This window comes from Thermobia domestica, chromosome 2 (genome assembly GCF_964235325.1).
Source record: "Thermobia domestica chromosome 2, izTheDome1.hap1.1, whole genome shotgun sequence".
NCBI lineage: Eukaryota > Metazoa > Arthropoda > Insecta > Zygentoma > Lepismatidae > Thermobia > Thermobia domestica.
In genome coordinates, this window is record NC_137455.1 from 354,505,055 (window position 1) to 354,531,205 (window position 26,151).

A 26,151-nucleotide genomic window follows, 5' to 3' on the forward strand; every position below is an offset into this window, starting at 1 on the left:
TTTATTTGTATTGAACAATTTATTACCTTCATAAGACTAGCAGATCTATTACAAAAAGGGAAGAAACGCTTCGCTCATCAAATACATCCCTTCTACGTTTAATTCCATGATTCAATAACATGTGTTGCCTTCCTCGATTCCAAATGTGTATATATATATATATTTTAAAGCGCAACGCAACTACAAGCAGTACCGGCACCATTTCCTGAAATCCTTTAAATATTTGCGATTTCTGTAGCAATTTTTCGATATTGTATATACAGGTAGTTATCACAATAAGAAACACACCTTGAGTTTAAAGTAAGGTGTCTGGGTTGGTAACGGTCAAACGATGAACCAGAAAATAGCGCCAGGCTGTTGTGGTGGTGTGTTAGGGCTAACTCCGTACTACTTAAGGAGAAGTAGAACTGTAGTGTGCAGTGAACTGAGCACACGATGATAATGTAAAATGGGCGATCTCTGTGATTTCCAGAGGGTAAATTGTTCGCGCTTGGTTATGCAGTGCGTGCGTGACGAAAGTGGCAAGTATGTTATACAAGGTTTCAGAACAGGAATGCCTCGTGTCTGTCCCTTGTCAAAGGCAATAAATCTAAGAAAACAATAGGCGACCCTCAGTTAAAAAGAGGAAAAGAAGTTGCCAAACCTCCACTTATCTCCAGATTTCTGTTATCTAATTTTATCACAAAAAAGTAATAACATTATTCTTTATTTTCACTTGTTTTCCTTTCGTTTTTTCTTCTACCTAATGACATCGGACATCTAGCAACATCCACCAATTACTGATCTAACAATGGTTGGGTTGCCCTTTTGCTAGTGGTATGAGACAAGCTCTTATGTTTTGAAACAGACAATAAGTGTGTTGCGAGGGATGACTGTCTATAAAACTCACAGTGAAACCACATAGACGAAGAGAAACAGTCGTCGAAAGAAAACCCTCAGTGACGTGTTCCGCCGAGTGTTAAAGCGGATTGTCACTCAGACTACGATGCAAATGGCGGAGGAACTCAAGCACCGCCTCGCACAGCCTGTGTCAATACTTCACAGTCCACCGCAAGTTACATGACATGGACACACGGGATCGTGTTACACGGGAGAAACCACTGATAAGGGACCATAACGCTTTAGTATGACGGTAATTGTGCCGCGAACATGCAGCATGCACCGCTGATGAAATGGAAACATGTGATATGGTCGGATAAATCATTGTTCACCTTACTTCAAACCACTGGCCATGTTTATATGTAGCGAACGGCCGAAAAAGTGTATAATCGGTAGTGTCTCCGTCTAACGATGAAGCGACGGTGACTCTATGATGCTATTGTCACAATATCTTACCTTTCAGTGGATCATGTTCTAACACTTACCAATCACACCACTGTCCGTGATTAAGTCACCGTTTTAGGAAATCATGTGCATCTTAAGGTCCAGATATTGTTTCCGGACAATGACGCCATATTCCAGCGTGAAATGCGCCTAGACACACAGCTGAAGCTGTTGTGACGTGTTTTGAGGAGCATAGGATGAAATGGAACATTCTCCTTGCCCGTCTAATCCCCGGACCAAAATCTGCAGGCTATTTTGGAGACATGAACTCAGCGCAGATTTCCGCTTCTATTTTTTGCGGAACTGAATGATGCACTTTACATGGAATGTACAATCTCTATGACTCCATTCCACGTTATATCAAAGTTTTTCTGATTGTGAAAGGTGATCCAACTCCATATTAATCTAGTACGTTGAATTTTTTCCATGTGTTTCCATTATTTTGATAACCACCTGTATATTCATTTTGCAACCGTCTACATTAACAATATTGCAGAAGAAATAAGAATATGATTATTCCGGATGAGATATTAGAAGGTTTGAGTTTGGTAATAACATAATCATAGTGATTAGCGGCATTTAAAAAAGTGACAATCTTGAAGTGTAACGCCATCCTACATGTTTAAAACCTATTTCTGTCCTCTTGTAATTTTCCTGTTCACTGTGAAATCCTGATCACAATCAACACGATCGTCGCAGGATTTGGATTCGAGAAGGATGATAGCTATTACTGAAACATTCATTGATTCGTTAAACTAGAAAACGTTTCTCCTAGGAGCACACTTGGTAAGCTAAACGTTTCTTTCCTTTTCAATGTAAGTTACAAAATGCGTATTTTTTACACTTTGGCATATTATTAGATTTATAGATTACAAACAAAACTAGGTTACGCTACTACCGAAGTATCTTACATCGTCACTAACTTTGGACATAAAACCATTGTAAAAGTCTTTGGCAGACATAGTTCTCCTTCCCTTCACACCAATTCTCTTAAATCCTATCCACTGTTTATTACACAGCACACACAAAATATCCAATTTATTTTCATATATCACGTAGCCTGGTCTCCTATCTTCTTTCAAAGTAAGTTCTTTGTGTCTTGTCATTGGAAACACAGCATCATAAAGTTTTACTTTAGTCCTATGCCACTCTGTTGCAAGAGGATACATTTCGGACAATGCACGATATTGGTTATATACATCTATCGCTGACATTGAAGACCAGTGAACGAAAGCTAGTTCAGATGTAATTCTTGGTGCTGGAACAAGGATCAATATATTAATGTTAAATTGTTACATATTGTTCTGTATCTTGCAATATGTCGAATGTTAAAATTTCGGTATTTTTAGTTCACACCAGTATTGGATCTGGTGGCACTTGTTTCATTACCTGGCAAAGTATCGTATGTATCCGGCTAATAATAACCGAGTTATAAAAAAGAATGCAGAAAAAATGTATATGTCATCCTATTTCAAAACTGAATTTTTTTCGCTCTCCTGTAGAATTGTGATTTTCAACATACGATCTATTGCAAGATACAGAACGACATGGATGTCGCAAAATTTTGCACATTGATTACTTTCAATTGGTTCACTTATTCCTCAAATCTGACAGTTTTATTTAAAACTAGCAGAAGCGCTCGGCTTTGCACGAGAAGAATAATGGTTATGCACAATATTTGAAAATGAAGAGCTGAGAGAATAAATAGCAAAACCAAATAGAATAAATAACGATAATCAAAGCCTACAGCACTGCCCCTGTCGAAAGTAAAGAATTGAGTACAGTAAATAACCATGGGCAACGCCTGTCAATTCCTGGGCCAACTGGCATATACATTCTTGGGTAAATTTGGGCTTAAATGTCATTTGGAATGTCACTAATCAGCTTAGTGACTCAGAAAAATATAAATTCGACACTAATCTCGGTCATTTTATTTTTCGCCCCTTCTCACCCCCATATGGGGGCTGAATTTGAACACATATGTCACTATTCATCTCAGTGACCCCAAAGCTATATATTCGACATTAATAAAAATCATTTTCGATTATTAATTACATTTCACTCCTTTCCCCCGTCGGGGTGTCCCCACAGTATTTTTTCTAGATTATAAATCATATGTATATGTCAGTCAACTCATGTTTTTAAAAATGAATTTACACTCTGAGTTTCATATTCCAAACATAAGTAGTTCGTGAGATGGTCTATTTTTGGCATATATTTTAAAACACCTCTTCCCATTTGAACTCCCCCTTAAGTTACGTATTAAAAATCCTAAATAGCTCACGGTTTCTTTCGTCTCCCTTAGCCTCGATGCATAACGTGGGACGTTAAAGTAATAATAATAATAATAATAATAATAATAATAATAATAATAATAATAATAATAATAATAATACCTAATCTTTTCTTCCTTGGCGGGGAGTCTGGGGCACTGCCCCTATCTACGACACGGCCCTGACTACTGAAAACAGTTTCGATGTTAACTTGTATCTTAATCAGTCCTGATTAGGTGCAAATTCTTTCTCGTGTTATCTTATATCTATTTAAATTACATATGTCTCATTATCGTAATTGTATGTTCGCTGTTACAGTACATAGAGTCTATAAGTATAAAAATGTATGTACGTATTCCCGTGAAACACTTATCTCTGGAATGCTTATAACAATTTCAACCAAACCTGATACACATACGACTTACAATCTGAAAAAAAAAAAAAAAACTGTGAAAGTAAGACCTCCTAACACCCCTTGGGTGTGCGGAGAGGGTGATATGTGATATTAGTGTTGACTCAATAGGTTTTTTTGTGTTGCTGAGAGGAATAGTGTCATTTTCGATGCTGTTTAAGTGTAACTTCTGCCTACATTGGCATAGGAGATGAAAAAGGGTGAAAAATAAAATAATATATACAAAATGAAATTGCTTGTAGGTGATCGAATCATGCGAAAACACTTGAACAGTTTGAAATAAATTCTGGAACATAGTACTTACTTAAAACTGGATTTTTTGTTACGGGAAAACTACTGAACAGTTTAAGATGAGTTATGGAATAGTACTTACCTAAAACTAGATTTTTGTCACGGGAAAACGTCTGCACAGTTTGAAATGAGTTATGGAATAGTACTTACCTAAAATTGGATTTTTATCACAGGAAAGCGTATGAACAGTTTGAAATGAGTTATGGAATAGTACTTACCTAAAACTGGATTTTTGAAATGAGAAAAAGTCTGAACAGTTTGAAATGAGTTATGGAATAGTACTTACCTAAAACTGGATTTTTATCACAGGAAAACGTCTGAACAGTTTGAAATGAGTTATGGAATAGTACTTACCTAAAACTGGATTTTTGTTACGGGAAAACGTCTGAACAGTTTGAAATGAGTTATGGAATAGTACTTAACCAAAACTGGACTTTTGTCACGGGAAAACGTCTGAACAGTTTGAAATGAGTTATGGAATGGTACTTACCATAAAACTGGATTTTTATCACAAGAAAACGGCTGAACAGTTTGAAATGAATTATGAAACAGAGTAATTATCTAAAACTGGATTTTTATCACGGGTAAACAACTGAGACGACTTAATATCTTCCTTTTACTTGTGGGCTTTGCTCTAAGTGGAAAAATACGGAAGGATATTAGATGCATTTTCCTAATAACTCATAAATATGATAATCACTGCAACTAACTTCTTACTCAGTGTAAGTTAACAATAAATCCACTAAACTTTTTTTGGTAAAAATTCAATTGATCTGACTGATACCCGTCTTAATTTAAAGACATATTTTATGTTTTCCTCACCTTTGGTTACTCCAGTTGATGGCTGATCCATTGCTTTCTCTAAACACACTGGAAGCTCTCGAATACACTCCACTAGTAATTGGGCACCTATCTTCGCCATACGATTTGTTAGCTGCGATGCGAGTTCATCAGGCAAAATAATACATTTTGATTGCTTCACAATTTGACCCACATCAAACCTGCAAAATATATACATCATACAGCTGCCAACTGAAAGTGAAGTAATATATGAAAGGCTTTTATGATCGTAAATCATGTCTGTTGCGGGTTTGAGTCTTACTATTCACTCCAACACAAACAATTTATAATTGTCTACTTACGTTTATTATGAACAATCTTTAAACGTAATACTTACACATGAAGTTACTGCATCTTCCTAACAAGATGAAAATATAAAACACCATTTTCAACGAACTTAAAAAGTTCGTTACTAAATTCTCTATGTCTGTGTGTCTCTATGTGTCTGTTATTTGCGAATTTTTCAATTTTGAGCCCCCTATTCGATAGAGTATCTGAGAACGTAATGGAATTTTTCGCGTCACTTACCGTTCCCGAGATATTGTCCAAAAAAGTTTCGATTTTGGCAGATTTAAGAAGCTATATCTCGGGAACCATAAGTTATAGAGAGATGATATACAAAATGAAATTAATACCTAAAATGAATACCTAATAGGATCGTGAACATTTTGGTACCAAATAGTAACCGGTGGCCACCATTCCCCAGATATTGGCCCAAAAAGTTCGGATTTCGGGAGATTTAAAAAGCTATATCTTGGGAACCGTAAGTCATAGACAGATGATATTTTGCGAATTTTTCAATTTTGAGCATGTCTCTTTGTAAAACAACATATCGTAGAACGTTTTAACAGAATTTTTAAACAAAACATGTGGAAAAAATTTAGTACTCAAGGAAATTATAAATAGATAAAAAAAATATATTACAAGAATTGTTTAATGAGTATAATAATAAAGTACATAGAACAATTGGTATAAAGCCTGTAGAAGTTAATAAAAAAAATTAATTCTTTTTAAGTTCATTCTTGCAATGCTCTTGGAACATTCTCAAAACTGGTTTCATGCTTCAATACAAAGCAGAAATGACTGGAAATATTATATTTCTTCTGTTCTATTTTGTATTCGATCGTTAATGGTAAATTAAAGGTATCTTAATTAAAACTGAACTTATTAGTAAAAGACTAGTTCACACCTTGAATGTTTTGAACTTCTTCCCAAATAGTTATTAAAATTAATTTCATTGATTTTAAAGTTTAATATTAAAAGTAAATAAGACAAGTATTTAATTATGTTTCAAATAGAATGGTATAAACAAAATATCAGTATTAAAGAACTGAAAATAAAAGGCCTAAATTCTGGCAAGTAATTGAAATTATGATCAATGCAACCACCATTAAATACAATACTATCCCTAATTCACACACCCTATGAAACTTACGACTCTTTTTTTTTTTTAAAAAAAAATAACTATATGTCCATTTCCTATAATAATCTTGAGCTCCTTCGTGGGTAAGGGGTTAGTGCACGCGCCTTTGGCGTGGGAGATCCGGGTTTGATTGCCGGTAGGAGCTCATGTAGTTCGGATTCCACGTTAATCAGTAGGCCCACTTGTCATATAGCATCGCTGCTGAACGAGACGTTAAAAACTCAAAATCAAACCTATAATAATCTTCATATATTTAGCCTTCGCCCCTAGTCTAGTGGCTAAAGACATCTTTGGTACATGTGGTCCCTGGTTCGATTCTCGGCGGGAGAAATTACGATGGTTTAGATTTCACTTAAAACTGTACGTCCACATCTCATATAGCCTCGGCGCTGAAAAAGGACGCTAAACTTCAGCGAGCAAACCATCTCCATAATGTAATTGTTATGATGAAAGGTGGGGAAAAAATTGTTATGAGACAATAGGTGTTTCATTAAAAAGTCACGTACTCCAAATAGAGAGTTATATGAAAAAGTCCCTGTATTTGTATTAGATATAGAAAAAAATATCTAGAAATGTTGAACGAATTAAACCTGAAGTTTAGTTAATAAAAGTATTCAGATGCCCATTAGAGTTATTTGTAAAAGTGTGAGTTGTATAGATCTTAAGTAAGAATGCGGCTATCCGTAAACTAGAATAAAGGAAGAAAGCATTAAGTTGTGTTAGCTTAGTAGTAGTATTGTAAGCCTTCCATTATACAGGATGGCCCACGAAAAAGCGGCCCGCCTCTCATGAGGTTAAATGAGTGGTTTTGTACATAGAAATATGCAACAAGAATCAAGCCCCTTCCTATCTAACTGCCGCAACACGATCAATAATAGCAATTACTGGTGTCGACTGTTTTCCGGTTTTTCATGGACCACTCGATAATATATAAATCTCCTATCGGTAGGGTATGTTTTACAGATAATCTCATACAATCGAAAAGGAAAGGAAGCTAGACGCAATTGACTGACATCTTTAACATAATCAAGATAAATTCCTTGGATTTTGCAATACAACTTACCTTATTTTTCAATTACTACAATAACCAATCAATCATTTTAATCATCATGCGTGATTTACATTCTCCTCCACATTTTTAAGCATTGTGTGTGCAACATGTGTTTCTATGTAGAAACAAAGAGTTGAGTTTGTAGCTCAGACCTCGGTTTTCCGAACAGAATCAAATAATATACTCATTTAATATATGAAAGAAAGTGATCTTGTGTGTGATCAAATCACGGAAAAAGGGCTGAACTATTTGATATGAATTTTTGGATTTATCAACTATCTCGAACTTGGTTTTATCTTGTTACTTTGATTACGTGCATATCCTAAGGGAAGGGAAGGAGGGATATGGGGGTCTAGTTTCCCACAAGTCAGTCAAGTTAGGAAGATGGAACTCGATATATAAAAACTCCTCATTAAAAACAAATGGATACGTGCCCCCAGCGTTTTTGAAAATTGTCGTTTCAAGGGAGCAATGGGGAAATAAAGCGATGTTGCCTGTTGTTTGTAATTGAATCACGGGGAAATGTTTAAACAGTTTGAAATGAAATTTGGAAAATAATTAGTACCCATCTCAAGCTGGGTTTTTATAATACTACTCTGATTAAAGGGCACATTCTAAGGGAAAGGGCGGGGTGTCAAAATTTATCCCTAAAATAAAGTATCCTATGAGTTTCTATTATCAAACTTTTAATGAAATGTGTGACCAAAGGAGGGAAGGGGTTAAAATAGTTTTCATAAACCTATTTTTCCCGTGCAAAGAACGGGCGCTTCAGTTTGTAAAGCATTAACAACGGAAAGAACGGACACTTCAGCTAGTAAGCATAAAAAATGCAAAGAACGGGCACTTCAGTTAGTAAAGCATACTTGAGCTAGTAAAGCATAAACAATGAAGAGAACGTGCACTTCAGTTAGTAAAACATAAACAATGGAAAGAACGGGCACTTCAGTTAGTAAAGCATAAACAATGCAAAGAACGGGCACTTCAGCTAATAAAGCATAAACAATGCAAAGAACAGGCACTTCAGCTAGTAAAGCATAAACAACGCAAAGAACGGGCACTTCAGTTAATAAAGTATAAATAATGGAATGAACGGGTACTTCAGCTAGTAAAGCATAAATAATGAAAAGAACGGGCACTTCAGTTAGGAAAACATAAAGAATGGAAAGAACGGGCACTTCAGTTAGGAAAGCATAAACAATGCAAAGAACGGGCACTTCAGCTAATAAAGCATAAACAATGCAAAGAACAGGTACTTCAGCTAGTAAAGCATAAACAATGCAAAGAACGGGCACTTCAACTAGTAAAGCACAAACAACGCAAAGAACGGTCACTTCAGTTAGTGGGTCTAGGAAGATTCAGTGTAAGAAAACTCGGTATGGGGAAAGTTAGCTCTAAGGTGGATTCGGTGTAATACATATTGGTATATTACCGCTTACGATAACTTATAAATCTACATATTGTGAATAAGAAAACGCCACAAAATGCACCGAATAAAATTTGGTGCATTACTTATTTCAACAAAATGTTTGTTTTCATCACACAATCAATCTGACAGTTTTGTCAGAAATAAAACAATCACAACTCGAAATTCAGAGAATAGTTATAGAAACAGAATTGATAGAAACAACTAAAAACACCTTCCATATAGAGCATATGTAGGCCCTAGATATGTAAGAAGCAAAAAATATATTGATCAAATAGTCTTAGTCGGATCAGTTCAAAATCTCTTGTCGTCGCGAATTCTGTCGAGGAATTTGAAGCTTAAAATATATAAAACGATAATAATGCCTGTTGTGCTGTATGGTTACGAAACATGGTCGCTCACTCTGAGGGAAGAACGTAGAACAAGATCCTGAGACGAATACTCGGACCCAGGAGGAACGGGAATGGGGAATAGCGAAAATTTCATAACGAGGAACTACATAATTTATACGATTTACCAAACATTGTTAGGATCAAGCCTATGAGGCTCAGGTGGGCATGTAGCCAGGATGGAAGAAAGTAGGAACGTTTTTAAAGTCTTAACTGGAAGACCAATCGGAAAGCGACCATTAGGAAGACCTAGGCGCAGATGGGAGGATAATATTAAGATGGATCTCGCAGAGATAGGAATACAAAGTAGAAACTGGATGCAATTAGCTAAGGATATAAGTCAGTGGAGAGCTTTCGTGAACGCTGCATTGAACCTCCGGGTTCCATAGGCCATAGAGTTAGTTAGTAAGTCTTAATCGAATAGGCAATATAAAGTAGGATGGTTTTATCAGATAATAGTTGTAGAAATAGTATTGAGATAACAATAGGAAAAAAGGCTAAAATAATAAATGCTTTGTAATATTAACAAGTTCAGTATAATATTTAGTACGCCCTAAAAACATCTACAATATACACTATGGATAATATATATATAAGAAATGCGAGATTCAGAATTATCTATCAAAATGACAAATAGTAGATCACTCCTCTAAAATATTTAACAATGTTCCCATTTTCAAAAATGGTTGCAAGCGTCTACAATTTGGAATGGTGCATTTGTATTTCTTCTTATTATAATGGAAGCGACCTGCATGAAACAGTTTTCGAAAAATCTGCAATTTTCAACTTTACTCCTTCAGTAACCTACATTTATTTTTGGAAGTAGAAAATTCTAAAAGACATCCTCTAAAATAGCATAAAAACTTAAGTATCAAATTAAATGTCGATTGGTAGCGATGGTCGTTTCGCTAAATCACACGGACGGACATCGAAAAACTAATTCTTCGTCATGTAAAAGTGATGAAATGTTAAAAATTTGTCGAAATCTTGAATTCAAATTATTTCACGATCACACTTTTTTCAATTCCTTATAGTAGGAAGTAGAAGTACGTTCTACACAAAGTTTGAACTTAAAACTAATATGTTCCTTTACCATCAAAGTTTCTAATGTATCCTAAGGTCTATTAAACGAATATTTCTTTACACCTAGCATTTCCCACACCGAGTTTTCCGTGCACCGAATTTTCTTACACCAAGTTTTCTTACACCGAATTTTCCTGCTCCCTTCAGTTAGTAAAGTATAAACAATGGAAAGAATGGGCACTTTAGCTAGTAAAGCAGAAACAATGCAAAGAATGGGCACTTCAGCTAGTAAAGCATAAACAATGCAAGTCATGTGTGATAGTTGGAATTAAGTAATGTGATATTTGAGTTGATTTTGGGTTTAACGTCCCGTTCAGCAGCGAGACTATATGATACGGGGACCTACTGATTAACGTGGAATCCGAACTACATGAGCTCCCGCCGGGAATCGAACCCTGGTCTCCCACACCAAAGGCGCGTACGCTAACCGCTTAGCCACGGAAGAGCTCTAATGTGATATCTGAGTTAAATTCAGTAGTTTTAGAGCAGAAATAGGCTTCTTAGTAATAGCTATCAATTTTATGTTAACTGAAAACCTATTCTACAGATGGAAGAAATAAGAATTATATCTTTGCATGAAATACTCAAAACATGCTTTGAGTTCAAGTAACCCACTTCTTTAAGCAGTGGCTCATTTATTGTGCGAGGTGAATTCAATTTATAACATCTATTTTCTCTCTCTCTCTCTCTCGCTAACTAATCACATGAAAACTATAAAACTTGTGTCACTTTTCGACGTAATCTCGCTACGGCCATACACACTTTTCACAACGTCGACGCCATGACTCCACGGCCGCAGTGAACGCTTCTTTAGGAGTCTGTTTTGACCACTGGAAAATATCTGATGAAATAGCGGCACGGCTACTGAATGTGCGTTTCAGGATTGAAAAACGGCATTCATGCCTCATCTTTTGTTACGATCGATGAAACGAAAGTCATTCATGTCGTCATCATACGTCAACATTGTCTGACAACATACCCTGCGCGCAGCCTTTTTGTCGTCCGTCAGCATTCGTGGAACCTACCTGGAGGACACTTTTCGCATTTTCAGGTCTTTATTCAGGATTGTGTGCACAGATGGCGGGAAACTTCCAAAACTTTTAGAACAAAGAAACGGGATTTTTTGAAAGCTAAAATTAAGGAACTTGAAGATAATAGTAAAAATAAAAATATTCGGGACATGTATAAGGAGATCAGCGAATTTAAGAAAGGCTATCAACCTCGTGCTTATATATTAAAGAAATCTGACGGAACAGTTCTCACTGATACGGATAGCCTCTTAAATAAATGGAAAGATTTCTTTGACGATTTGCTGAACACTCAGCCAAAAACTGGTGTGCGTGGAGAAAAGGAGATACACACCGCAGAACCGTATATTCCAGAACCCAATCGAATAGAAGTGGAAGCCGCTATAAAGAAATTGAAGAAACACAAATCTCCGGGTGTAGATGAAATTCCGGCTGAGTTAATTTTAGCTGGAGGCGAAAAATTGTGGAACAAGATACACAAACTCATTCTCCTTATCTGGAACAAGGAAGAATTGCCACAAGAGTGGAAAGAATCAATCATTGTTCCAATTCACAAGAAAGGCGACAAAACTGACTGTAATAATTATCGAGGCATTTCTCTTCTGTCAACATCCTATAAAATCCTTTCAAATATTCTGTTAGCAAGATTGACCCCATACGCAGATGAAATTATTGGAGATTATCAGTGCGGATTTAGACGAAATCGATCAACTATCGACCAAATATTTACCATTCGCCAAATACTCGAAAAGAAGTGGGAATACAATACCCTGGTACATCAACTATTTATTGATTTTAGAAAGGCTTACGACTCGGTTAGGAGAGAAACATTATACAACGTTCTTACAGAACTTGGAATACCGAGAAAGCTAATTAGATTAATTAAGATATGTTTAAGTGAATCCCAAAGTAAAGTCCGGGTAGGAAAATTTTTGTCCACGAGCTTCCACGTCGAAAATGGCCTGAAACAAGGAGATGCGTTGTCGCCATTATTATTTAACTTTGTGCTGGAAAGGAAAATCGCCATAAGGAAAATCAAAGATAGCAACCAGGGCCTAGAGTTGAACGGCATTCACCAGGTTATGGCATATGCTGATGATGTAAATTTAAAAGGGGATGATAGGAGAACAGTAGAAATAAATGCAGAGATCTTATTAAACGCTTGCAGGGACATGGGTTTAGAAGTAAATGCAGGGAAAACTAAATACATGGAAGTGCGTCGGGACCGTAATACGGCAAATTGTGGAGGCGTTAAAATATTAAATAATGCTTTTGATAAAGTGGATACTTTCAAATATTTAGGATCAATATTAACAGACGAAAATCATATTCACGAAGAAATTAAATGTCGACTAAAAGCAGGGAATTCGTGTTACTATTCGGTTCAAAATCTCTTGTCGTCGCGAATTCTGTCGAGGAATTTGAAGGTTAAAATATATAAAACGATAATCATGCCTGTTGTTCTGTATGGTTGCGAAACATGGTCGCTTACTCTGACGGAAGAACATAGACTGAAAGTATTTGAGAACAGGATCCTGAGAAGAATATTCGGACCCAAGAGGAACGAGAATGGGGAATGGCGGAAGCTTCATAACGAGGAACTACATAGTTTATACGGTTTACCCAACATTGTTAGGGTCGTCAAGTCTAGGAGGCTTAGGTGGGCAGGTCATGTAGCTAGAATGGAAGAAAGTAGAAACGCTTTCAAAGTCTTGACTGGTAGACCCATAGGAAAGCGACCATTAGGAAGACCTAGGCGCAGATGGGAGGATAATATTAAGATGGATCTCGCAAAGATAGGAATACAAAGTAGAAACTGGATGCAATTAGCTAAGGATAGAAGTCAGTGGAGAGCTTTTGTGAACGCTGCACTGAACCTCCGGGTTCCATAGGCCATAGAGTTAGTTAGTTAGTGCACAGATCCCATGGAAATGCCAATTTTGGAAGTGATGTGTTCCACACTCATTCAGCGATCCTCTAAAACAACTTTCTTCATTCATTCGATCATGTCGTCAGACCGGCTCGTGCGAGGCCGACATTGTCTTGATTTATTGGCACATGACGTTCTTTCTTCTTTGAACTGTTGCACCCACGAATGCACATTAGATACATCCATGATACCATTATCACAAGTCTCACTCAACTGGTGATGAATTTCGGTGTCGCACCACGCAAACGAAGAAAACGAGTGATTACATGCTGTTCTTGTAATGAAAATGTCGCCATTTTAAGAGCATCGTATCAAAAACAGTCATCAGTCTCACCGTTGCCGCTAGAGTTATGTGTGTTGTACGGTGTTGCCACCTCTGTCATGCATTGACAAAGAGTGCCCGCGTATTTTAAAATAAACAACACGTTTCTATCTGTAACTAGTCCTGATAAAAAAAATGAAGGTGTTGTAATTTGAATGCACTTCATAATAAGAACTTCTATGCTTTAAAGTATTCGCTGTTTCATAGAACACTTTATTCAGCCATGAAAACCTTTCTCTTAAATTTCCAACACGAATAAAGAATATAGCATATGAAAAGTTCTCTGCCTGCCAGCCATGGGAGCAAGCTTTAACCCAACGAGGTAGGTACGGTTCCCATCCGTAATAATTTTTTACTTGAAAATTTAAGGTGGATCACCACCCGGAAGTCAGTACATATTTTAGCTCATTCCCTTAACTACTGCGCAATGAAACGTTACATATAAATATTGTACTATAAGATAAAGTTATGTTTCAGCTACAACACAAGACTCTGATTCATTTAATTGTATCTTCTGATATCGAAAAAGGGAACAAATAAAAGAAAATACTTGATTCGTTTCATAATGAGCACACAAGATGGCACTTGCTGTTAGATCTTACTAGAAGTGCTCAATTTTATGGAATGTTTATTTGTATGTGTAAAGTATTTTAAAGTAACGATCTTATTACGAAATAGATATATTATTTGACCGTTTTTCGTGTTATGGTTCTCGTTTTATTTAAATATTAATTTATATTTAAGGAAATAGATTTTGAGAAGAAACTTGCGCAGAACCATAATGCGTTGTTGCCAAATTTGTACGTTTAACTCCTGGATTCTAGCGTTACAGTTCGAGAAACGGAACTTAGCTGTAAATTGCGGTAAGGGTCGAAAACTAATTTCTCTAGTAAGCATCCAAACAGAATTCCATGATTACTTCTTTTATTATCTGGCACCAATAAACACTCGACACTACCTGGCAATGCCGCACTATTCAAGCAGTGTTTAGCATAGCACCGAGAACACCTAGTGATCCACCTTAAATGAATAATAATTGTTATATTAATTGTATAAAAAAATCCTTTCTTCTTTTAATCAGACTTTTCCCTCTGAACTTCTTGATGTATTTGATGTCAATAATAATAATAATAATAATAATAATAATAATAATAATAATAATAATAATAATAATAATAATAACTTCACTAAGATTCACTAAAAGAGTAGGAAGATGCACGTACTTGTGTGGCATTATTCTCATAATAGTTATACCAGTTTCTTGGTCTCCATTCAAAATTGCATGTATTATAGGCGCTGCTCCTCTCCATCTTGGCAGTAGGCTGCCATGGACATTTAGCATTCCTCTTGAAACGAAAAAGAAAAAGTACAATTACATTTATGAACTATAAATAAGGAAATGCTGTTATCAACAACTGAATATGTGTAATCTATATGTAGCTACGTTGACTTAAGCAAAAATGGGTATTTTTTTCTTTTTTTCGAAAAGTTTCCTTGTTCATTATTCTAGAGCATCTCAGCAGCTATACTGCAGGAAGAACTTGTAGTTTGTGGCAACCAAAGCAAGGAAACATACTAGCCATTTACGAATTTACGAAGTCCATATAGTGATAGACTAGGAGCAGAGCTATCGCACTGATCGTAAGTCAGAAGGTGCTCACTTGGACAAAACTCAAGTCTCATATCATTCTACTTATCACGTATAAGTAGGTATATTGCTAGTGCGTAAGGAATTTTCCCCGCAATATAACACATTTTTAGTACAGGGTTCCTACTAATCTGAAGAAATCTATTTCCCTGACTCCTCCCTGAGTTTCCCTGATCTTTGGCAGGAAATTCCCTGACTTTCATGACAGGTGCCGAATGACGTTGACATATAAATAAGGAATAAATAACGGTGAATATTTATACGGCGTTATTCTATAGAGACAAATAATAATCAACTGCTCATACGTACATTCCACTTACCTCCCATAAAAATCTAAGCAACTCCAATATAATGGTTGGCTAAGCTGATACTGGTGTACAATTAATGTTAGAAAAAATATATTTTATAAAATTTCCCTGATTTCTAGTCTTTTTCCCTGAGCTTCCTGACCTGCGCCTTTCCCTCAATCTTCCCTGACTTTCCTGACCAGTAGTAACCCTGTAGTACTTTCATTCCTATCAAAAGTGAGCCTGCTTCAGAAAGCCACGCCTTCCTACAACTAGCGAGAATACATATTAGGAGATTTGGTAAAATTAATAGATTGGTATGGTTGATCCAGCATCTGTGATGGTCCAAGATACGTTGCTGCAATTTTTCACTCTAATTTTCTAATGTAATAATTAGGGCAACCCAAAAGCATAACAGCAATACATGTTTGTGTTTTATACATGTTTGTGTTTTACACATATGGTTGGTACCTTGAACATGGTCGTGGTTGTGTAAGGATCCAGAAGAAATTAACTTTAAAAGCATAATTTTAGGAAATAAAGCATAATTTAAAATATATAGCACAATTCTTGGAAAATATATTAGAGCAATTCTTGGAAAATTCTGTTTAACTGCAAGTTTAACATACTGTACTAATATTTTCTTAAAACCAATATTTAGAGTGCAAAAACATTGAGAACATACCAATGCAACAATGAAAAGCTTAGTTTTATTTATGTAAACTTTCCTGTGTAATCCTTTGAAGTGCAGAAAAGAAAAAGGAAAAGAAGAAAAAAATTTCCGTCAACAATAAATAAACAATAGTTTTTTTCCCAAGTGTAACTGTGCAGTTATGTATGATGATTCGAAATGTACAAAAAGTGCACAAAAACTCCACACTATATTGTTATGTGTACCTCTTGAACACTTTCTGTACTTTTTGGTGGCATCTTTTTACTTTCCCTTTGTGTATATAAGCACCTCTAAGGCGCACACAAGTGATTAAAAAACTGAGTCGAGTAAAGCATATCTCTTTGCAGTGCATTAAGTACAAAGTTCATTAAATATGAAAGAAACTAGTTACATGAAATATTTATAAATAGATCAAGATATTTAGAATATTTCATGTATAGTAAATATTATACATTATACACGATTAATGTAAAACAAAGATTGAAATTAACAATAAAACATGATCTGAAAGAAAATAAAGCATAACTAAACAAAAAATAAAGCATAATGTGGGTTACTCTAGTAATAATGTATACATTGTTGGAAAAAGTTTTAAACAAATCAGAACTAAGAATATGATGGATTCTTTCCATACTGAATACTTTAGCTAAAAGATTTAAATCCTTATAAACCACTTCACATAATCGAATCATAATTTTGCACGAACTATTAGCCGTTGCAACAAAACTCCATATTGCTTTTTTAATAACATCTGTAAACGCTACATGATTTAACAAAATGATACATATTCAGAGAATTATATACATATGCAGAATATAATTTACTTTTTTATGTCTACTCATACTTGAAATTCAAATAGGCATCGCAATTTTTATGAAAGACTGACATCAAGACGCACCTTTCGCCATACTTCTTGTTTAGATAACATATAGAGCTACATTTAGAAATTATGTAAAAAAAAAAATAAATAAATAAAAAAATAAATAAATAAATAAAATAAAATTTGATCTGATGTCATGAACCTAATAAAATTTGATCTTGTGCTTGGGAATCGCTATAGCAATGATTCAAATGATAATAACATAAACACAATTGTTTCCATACACATATTCCAATTGTTATGAGCGCACAGTTAATTTGATTTGATTTTGAGTTTAGTGTCCCTGACAGCAGCAAGGCTATATGAGATGACGTGGACTTACTGATTAACGTGAAATCCGAACCACATGAGCTTCCCGGGAATCGAACCCGGATCCCCCACGTCAAAGGCGCCTACGTTAACCGCTTAGCCACAAGGGAGCTCAGCGCATAGTTGCATTAATCATCTGGTGATGTGATAGCAATTCGCGGTGCAGTCATTCCGAGCAGTCCAACACAGAGCATAACCTCTTGATATAAATAGCGGTTTCGCTGATAGATGCTGTAGGATATATTACGTAAATGAATCAACTAGAACTGTAACTCTGTATCTGGTGATGGATTTTATCATTATTCTTGCATATATCGATTTGCTCTGAGATCGTTTATTAAATGTATTTTTTAATGGATTGTTTTACGAAAAAATATTACGTGCATTAATTTCCTAATTTAAGAAATTTATTTTCCTGTCTAACTTTTTCACGCGTATTGCCAAATATAAAAGCAAACTACATAAAATGGTTTACATCATTCTATTGTATTATAAAGTCAAAGACTTCTTTTTTCAGTGCTGTAGAAAATAAACACCTTGGACTTACCCGAATTTTAATTTTAAACATTCAATTTTGCATCTGCTCTATAATACCTTTGTACAGAAGTCACATTCCATGTAAATATGTAACATGTTTAGCAACCAATTTGTAGTTTTATTCACAATGCACAGTAAAGAAATATTGAGCATAACAAGTTCTCCGACTTCACGAAGTAAATTTTTTTAAAAATGAATACGTAAATCTACTTACAAAGGAAACGCATCAATAATTTCCTTAGGTATTAAGTGTCCAAAAGCAACCACTAATCCAATATCGAATTCTCCAGACTTTACAGTTACTGGCCATTCGTGGATCTTTATTTTATGCTCCATTGCATAATTTTTAACAGCACGTGCCTGCTTCTTTGTCACTACTTCTAATTTTCGCACAGACGTTCCAGATTTCCTGTTAAAGAAAAGAGAATATTTTTAATTAATCTCAGCATTTATAGCAGTAACAAATAATTGACTTAATTTGTGTATTTTCTATGTGAGTGTAATAATTTTACAATGTGACAAAAAAAAAAAGTTGCAAACGCTTTCTATTTTTAAAGCGTTTGTTCTATATTTTGATTGTTGTTACTAAGCCTCACTACAAAGTTGTCCAAAATCTCTCTGTATTTTACTCTCCGTAATAATGTAGCAAATATTTCCGAAAGCAACTCCGTAACATTTATAAAATTTTTACATGCAGTACAATGTGTGGCGTGTAGTGTCTTTCCTATCTTGCTGTAGCACTTAAAAGCCAGAACAATTATCAATTATTTACAGACCTCATTCTAATCATTTAAAAACATTATATATGTGATTATCTGAAATGACGGAAAGCGATAAGTATTGGTTCTCTTTGTTTATAAAAAAGAAAGAGCAAGAAAGAAAAAATAGATATATTATTCTATACACACATCTATATTAATATAATGAATCTCTAACTGGTAGCGTAGTGTTTATTTAACACAAAAATTACTGGAATGATTCCAATAAAAATATTCACTTACACTAAAAATACAAATCGCTCAGCAAAGCAACGTTTATTTTAAAAATAATAAATGTGTGACAGTTTCGCCAACTAACTGACCATACTGGCTTAATCAGAAACTATAAAAACAAGATAGAGTTGCATCTAAATATAACAGAACAGGATCCCAGAAAATGGTTCTGAACGCTGATTGGCTGAACAAAACAGATTCAGCCAATCTTAACAAAGGTTGACTAAAATGAAACTAAACACCGTAAATCCATTTCCCTCCCTCGTCCTGTGGAAAACTAAGCTACAAATTAAGTCTTTCCAATAACTTGCCCCACGGTTCGTTAATTTTAAGTCCTGTATTCCAGTACATCACACAGTTTTTCTCTTTTTCAATGAATCTGGTCTCTCACTTTTTTATTAACGATCTTTGTTTCCGTGCTAACGTTTCAATCTCGCACCAATTAATATTATGAATTATGAAATCTTCACAAATATCTTCACAGAAATTTCAGAGTGGTTATACACTACTCATCATCTTTGAAACATTCTGCAAAGGACGCATTAATGCTAAAATTAGTAATTACCTATTTACAGAACCCTTTTCTTTTGTGGGTAATTTTAGAATTTTTGTGGTTATTGACACTACCTTCTTACGGGATTTCAGATAGGAATTTGTGCACCTTGGCTCAAAGATAAAGCGCCCACCTTCGGTGTGAAGGATCCCTGATTCGATTCCCACCCATGCGAGTTTGTGGTAGACATCGTGTTCGTGAGTCTCCTCAGTGCTCTCCCGTTTCTTCCCAATTCTCATTCCAAATGAAATGAAATCTTTTAATTTAATGTCCTATGATTATGCCGTTTTAGGCTGAGAGAGACGGATGGTTAAGGCAAGTGAATGATGATGGAATGAGAATGTAGGAGGAAACGGAAGTACTCTGAGAAAATCGAAGGATATGATGTTGTCCATCACAAATTTACTTGGGCAGGATCGAACCAGGAACCCCACGCACCAGAAGATGGTGCTCTACCACTAGATTATATGTTTTGTAAGTTTTAGGTATGTAATGAGAAGAACTAGGTAGCTCTAACCTCCATAATAAATATTTTGTTCATAATGTTAATAGCTAACTAACTAACTAAATGGCCATCCTTACTATAATTCTCTTCTTTGGCCTTCTTAACATAACATCTGTCAATGTAGTTGTAAACTTTAGTACTTCTCAATATAAACCGAAAATATATCTAAATAATTTGTTGTACATTTCGTATTTATGAAAACTTGTAATTGAAAACAAATTTGTTATTTTTTTTTTCTCTATTCAAATGTATACTTACCTTTCTATATAATGCATCTTGTTTATGTTTCTTTTATCTGTGTTCAAGGTGAAATAAGGTTTAGGATGTATTTATCCTAAATCACTTTGTAATTTTTTAAGGTTCAATATCTGTGAATATATACCTAGATAATATGATTCGTAAATGTACCTTTCCACACTTGATTTGCATTTGCCAAGTCTTTTAAAACAGTTTAAGGACAACTACCCAAAGTTACAGAAGTCTTTCACAAGTTCAAATCATAGATTGATACACATACTTACGAGTCATATTACATGGGACAAACCATCTTCTCTTTCAACACAGATAAAGAAATGTAAGAAAAGAAAAAAAAAAAATACGAAGAGACAAATTTGTCAATAGTTATTTATTACTACAAGTAATTAGCAGAAGTGTCTTTTCTTTGAACGGGAAGAATACTATCAGAAATATATATATATATATATATACATAAAACGGAAATTTTAATATTGTCAAAATTGTCCCACTTTCCCCGTACAGACGCGGAATTAACAAAACAGCTGAAATAAGTGATTGCTCATTTTGTAATGAACAAATTGTATCCAAATTTTACATCTGCAACTTCAACGAATTCCCATTTTCTGAATAACAAAAAACAAATATGAATATTATAAAAAATTTCCCCTTTAGAAGTGGAATTTTCTAAAATGCTGAAATATGGATTCCCTAATTGTCTCACGGATGATATAGGATTCAATTTTCTAAATAAAATACTAGTAACCTTGTATCCGTTGTTAAAAAAAAAAAAAAAAAAAAAAAAAAAAAAAAAAAAAAGATACAAGTTAGTATCTCATGATTTCCAAATATTTCATTATCGATATTTCACACCTCCAACATACGTAAATCTTCATGTTGGGCACTTTCTGAACAATAAAGAAACAGAAATTTAAATAGTATAGCTATGGACACCCTTTCTCCATTAGGTGAGGAATTTTCAAAACTAAATTTAGGTATTCTCATATTTTTAATTCAGAATTCATATACCGCACTAAAATCTCAAACTTAATCGAATCCTCACAACCGGAACTTTCTGAACAAAGAAAGGGAAAACTGAATATTATAGAAATGTCCCTTTTTTCTGCATTTGAAAGAGAATTTGAGGAGTTTATATGCCGAGCGTTATCAACCTAACTTCAGGAATTAGTGAGATACAATATTCTTGGCGAAATAAAGGAGCCCCCTTAAAATAAGTTTTCCAAGTCCGTCCTTTGGTGACAAAATGAATTTTCTGTCCCGGTGATAAGAGTCAATCATTTTTATACTCTTATATAATAGTATATAATACAAATTTTCAAAACTACAAATTATTCCCTACTAGTTGTTAAGCTATAAATTAATGAGATCGCAATACGCTGTTGCCAAACTTCATATGAGAAAATGCGAATATTGCGACCTATTAACAGAAACATGATTGAGATAAAATAACTTTAGCTGCATTATATTGTAGTGTCTGTAACTTGCTGTGGGAAAAGAAAATGAAACATACAGAACTTTAGCCATGCTGTTTTGTTCGTTCATTTCATTAAGAACTTGTGACTTAACCCTCTATTTTCTTCATTCATTTTTTTTTTAAAGATATTGTTATACTTAGCAGCTTCTATGCCAGGTATTGCCGATCCAACTTCCACGTTAACTTTTTATCTAATATAAGACCTGAAGATTTTATTTATTTAGAAAAATTTAGTTGTTTTCCTCTAATGTTGATCTGAGGAATTAGATTTTTTCTTTCTTCGTAATTATTGTGAAAGTAGATTCTTAACAATTAATGTTCAATCCAATATCGAAGCTCCATTTTTGCATCAAATCCACAATTTGTTCAATTTTCCTCGCTCTGTCTGATATATATAAAGGTTTTCCTTTGAAAAGAATGTGACTTAATAATTTGTTGCCCTCAAATAGACCAACAGAAGTTGTTTCTTCTATATAAAAGTTATTAATTTTTATATGAACGTACCTATCATGAAAAGCATTGCAGATAATAAGAATATACTTTTTGGGAATGTTTAAGTTAATTAGCTTCCTAATTAATATATCTAAATTAATAGAATCATAAGCTTTCAGACTTATTATTATTATTATTATTATTATTATTATTGACAGATTCTCCATAAATCAATGATTAATGGGTCTATTGAATCTAGGCGTAGAACTGTCTTTCTGAATCCTGTAATGTTAGCCGGGAGAATTGAATGATGCTTAACTGACCATTGTAGTCTATTTAAGATTAATTGTTTGACCTACCAAACAGGCCCTGGCCGATACCTTCCCAAACCCTTTCCATTGTTATTGTTGAATATCCAGTGTAAAATGGCCTCTGAGCTGTATCTGGTGATTGTTAAATAAATAAAAATAAATAAATAAATATTTTAAGTTCTCAAGATAGTACTGCTATAGGTCTATAATGTTTTGCATCATTACACGGTTTATTCGGTTTTGATATGGAAACTATTAAGGATTTCTTTCAAATTCAGGTATTTTTCCGGTTTCCCATATGCCATTTAGAAAATATAATAACAATTATTTAACTTCTGTTGATAATTTTTTTAAATGTGTATAGTGAATTCCATCCAATCCTAGCGATGTGTTCTTTCTTGTTTTTTAAAACTGTTTCTAGTTCTACTCAACTCATTGGAGGTTCCTTATTTATGGATATATATATTTTTTTGTGATTTCTGTAATTAAGGCATTATTAGCGTTGAAAAAATCCGGCGCTAATATATGATGAAATTGATTTATCCAATCATTCTCATTTGACATCAGGCTCTGGATGACATTATTATTACTATTATTATGCAATTGGTGATAAAAGAATTTTCAAATTAGTATCACATGAGTTTGAAATGAAAGATTGTTACAGAAATGCTCGCAATTGGTTCTTTTAATTGTACTTAAAGCAATCTTCGTAAGTGCTTTTGTCTGTTTATATGCGAGGTAATCTTGTATGTTCTTCGAATGTATTAATTTTTGAAATGACATTTTTTTTTCTTTTATTGATTGCTTTCTGTGCTTCTCTATTCCACCAGATTGGTTTATGATAATTTGTGGTATTTTTTATGAATGACCTTTCTCCTTACTCTGTTTATTATTATTATTATTATTATCATCTGACAGAATTATTAAGTTATTTCGATTAGTTCAATTAGTTCGATTTGGACGTTTTAATGTTTCCAAAAGTTCTCATTGGTATTCGTGCCAACTGATATCGCAACAAATTTTGTAAGTTTTAGATTTAAATTTACACACAAGAAGATTCTTTTGTAAAGAAGAATTAAGATAGATTGGATGAAAAAATGAAATGAAATCTTTGAGTTTTACGTCTCACGGTTATGCCGGTTAGGCTAAAGGAGACGGTGATTATGAGAAATGAATGAAATGGTGAAATGAAGAAAGTGGGAGGAAACGGGAGAACCCCGAGAAAACCCACGCACACGGTGATTGTCCTCCATAAAGTTCACTTGGCGGGCGCAGGGTTTGAACCCGGGAGCCCATGCACCAGAGGTGAACGTTCTACCACTGAGCCACCGCGTATGTTTCACAGCACGACTTTTGTACATGTACACACGGCGCGGCGGCGTTCACGGCGCACACCCACCCTAATGAGCGGACTCACTAACTTCGCCCTCCCCAAACTCTGTCAAATAGCATTTGTGCTTTTTGGTGGCCACCTAACACAGGTTGTTTTGTTTTTGCACTGTAGTTTTGATGCCACACACCCGGAAGCCGTATTTATAAACAAATCGTAAAAGAATATTACATTTTCAACAACTTCATCTGTCTCAAGTTATAGGGTTAAGAACCGTATCGCCGGACATATTTTAGGAAATTCATCGAGTCAATTGGAGAATTTATTTAAGTTTGCGAGGAGGAATGAGTGAAAGTGAGGTAAGTGAAACAGCCAAAGTGAAGAAAGCTGTAAGCGGCGCTGTATGTGGAAGCGGAAGGACTATTTTGCGGAGGTACATTTTTTATGATATAGTAGCGCGAAAGGCATGGCGTTGGGGAAGAAAGAAGAGCATTTCGAGGGCTATTTAGCGAAGTATTTATTTTGGGAAAGGAAACCCCAGAAAACTGTTGTACACGATTTTCTTCTTCAAATTGGAAACGTTTACAAGCCTCAGCTTTGGAGGTAAGTGACTTCTAATTGAACGGGAATGTATTTCTGCACAGTGTACAGAAGCTGTATTGTATGTTAACAAGTGAAACGTTGCAAGTGTGAAACTATTGAAATTTTTATGATCGCCAAAACCCACATGTTGTCACTACCCTCGCTTACGCGTTATCCCACCGTCACTGACGCTCCTGCTCCCTTCGGACGCACCCTCTCACTCCGCTCAGACCCCGCTGCGCTCCTGCTCAGACTTGGTTAGATAGCATTCGTGTTTTTATTGGCCACCTAGCACAGGTTGGTTTGTGTTTCTACACTAATTTTTAAGCTCTTCTAACGTAAAGTAACGTCATCTAACGTAACTTAATATAATCCAACAAAATATAACCGAATGCAGTACATTTTGGTGCTCTTTTTCAGTTTTCAAAGTGGTCCGGTGATACGACACTAATGCCCAAGTTATATGTACAGTTGAAATCTTAATCTACACGTGATGCTGAATAACAGAAATAAACTTACATTTCTGAGTGAATTAATTTTAAACTTTCCAATGAAAATTCATTAGTACCAAAAAATAATACTCTCCACGAAGGAAAACATTGATTACTACTGAAAAGGTTTATTCGCTTATACGATAAGCTCAGTCGAATCCTAAGAATGTTCCTTGCACTCCTGTATAAACACACCATTTTCAGAGACACACAAATAATTTAACTATAATACATATTTTGATAAATCAACTATATATGTTTTATATAAAAATAGGGAAAACTACACTAAACAACTGAATATTTCATTCCTGCTGTATTTACATTGCAGGCTTGTACAAGTACATAAACAAAATGACTGTTCACTGGTCTACTTGTTACATTACTTCTTCTCAGCATAGTGTCTTTCATGATATGCACTAATTTTTAATTTCTATAGTTTTCTTTTAAGGGTGAGAGGTAATTCCTTTCCAGCCTTCGTAAAATTATTCGTACAACAAACCCAATGCAAAACATGTAAGGATTCATTACGACTCTTATGTCGTTTATCGCAAATTTTGATTTGTGTTGATACAAACCGTTATCGAAAGTGCCTACTACTAACATATGTTTCCAGCAGTAGTCAGAGTTTTATTATGACAATAATCATACTTCAAAACAACAGCATAAGACGAATGGTTATTCAAATGGATGAAAGTGGGTTTGCTTTATCTACACTACTTTTGGTGCTGTCCTATTTTGTTAGATTATAGATTTTTAAAAACTACTGGAGAAATATGTTGTTATTTCAAAAGAGAAATGTATTAGTAATCAAATATATGCGAATCTTTGCCCTGACATTCCTCTCCACGCAAAAATACAGCTCTTATCATGAGAAAGAATTTATACAATAATACTGGCCTTATTTCGATCCAGCCTTTGCAAAAATAGCGAAGCGTAACTAAATGCAACACGTGCAAAAAATATATAAATACTACGTCTAACATCGTAAAGTAAAGTGCAGATTTGGCTTTGCAATAGTAAAAACCGTTAGTAACTATTTTCCGATGAAATTACATGAATCTATAATCTTTGATCCCATAAATCAGTACTGTACGCCATTTCATT

General features: G+C 34.7%; 1 protein-coding gene across 2 annotated transcripts; it reads right to left on the bottom strand.

Annotated features, from left to right (window-relative positions):
* On the bottom strand, positions 1 to 25,427 carry LOC145678788 (methionyl-tRNA formyltransferase, mitochondrial). Of its 2 annotated transcripts, XM_081749294.1 has the most exons (5): positions 25,076 to 25,422; positions 18,337 to 18,531; positions 15,012 to 15,134; positions 5,122 to 5,300; positions 1 to 2,581 (listed from the first exon to the last, which is right to left on the bottom strand). In XM_081749294.1, exons 1-5 carry the CDS (start codon positions 25,243 to 25,245, stop codon positions 2,205 to 2,207), a joined length of 1,044 nt encoding a protein of 347 aa, XP_081605420.1. In that variant the 5' UTR covers positions 25,246 to 25,422; the 3' UTR covers positions 1 to 2,204. The 2 variants fall into 2 exon arrangements, with proteins under 2 accessions (XP_081605420.1, XP_081605421.1); XM_081749295.1 differs by lacking the exon at positions 15,012 to 15,134 and having other exon boundaries at positions 25,076 to 25,427.
* Between the last annotated feature and the right edge of the window lie 724 nt (positions 25,428 to 26,151).

What these genes read in the sequence shown, in the direction of transcription:
- LOC145678788 (XM_081749294.1), bottom strand. Translation starts at nt 25,245, where the DNA reads ATGGTGTGTTTATACAGGAGTGCAAGGAACATTCTTAGGATTCGACTG. An exon ending in ATGAGAATAATGCCACACAA is followed by an intron (nt 5,301 to 15,011) that starts GTACGTGCATCT and finishes TATATTTTGCAG; the next exon opens with GTTTGATGTGGGTCAAATTG. An exon ending in ATCAACTGGAGTAACCAAAG is followed by an intron (nt 2,582 to 5,121) that starts GTGAGGAAAACA and finishes TCCTTGTTCCAG; the next exon opens with CACCAAGAATTACATCTGAA.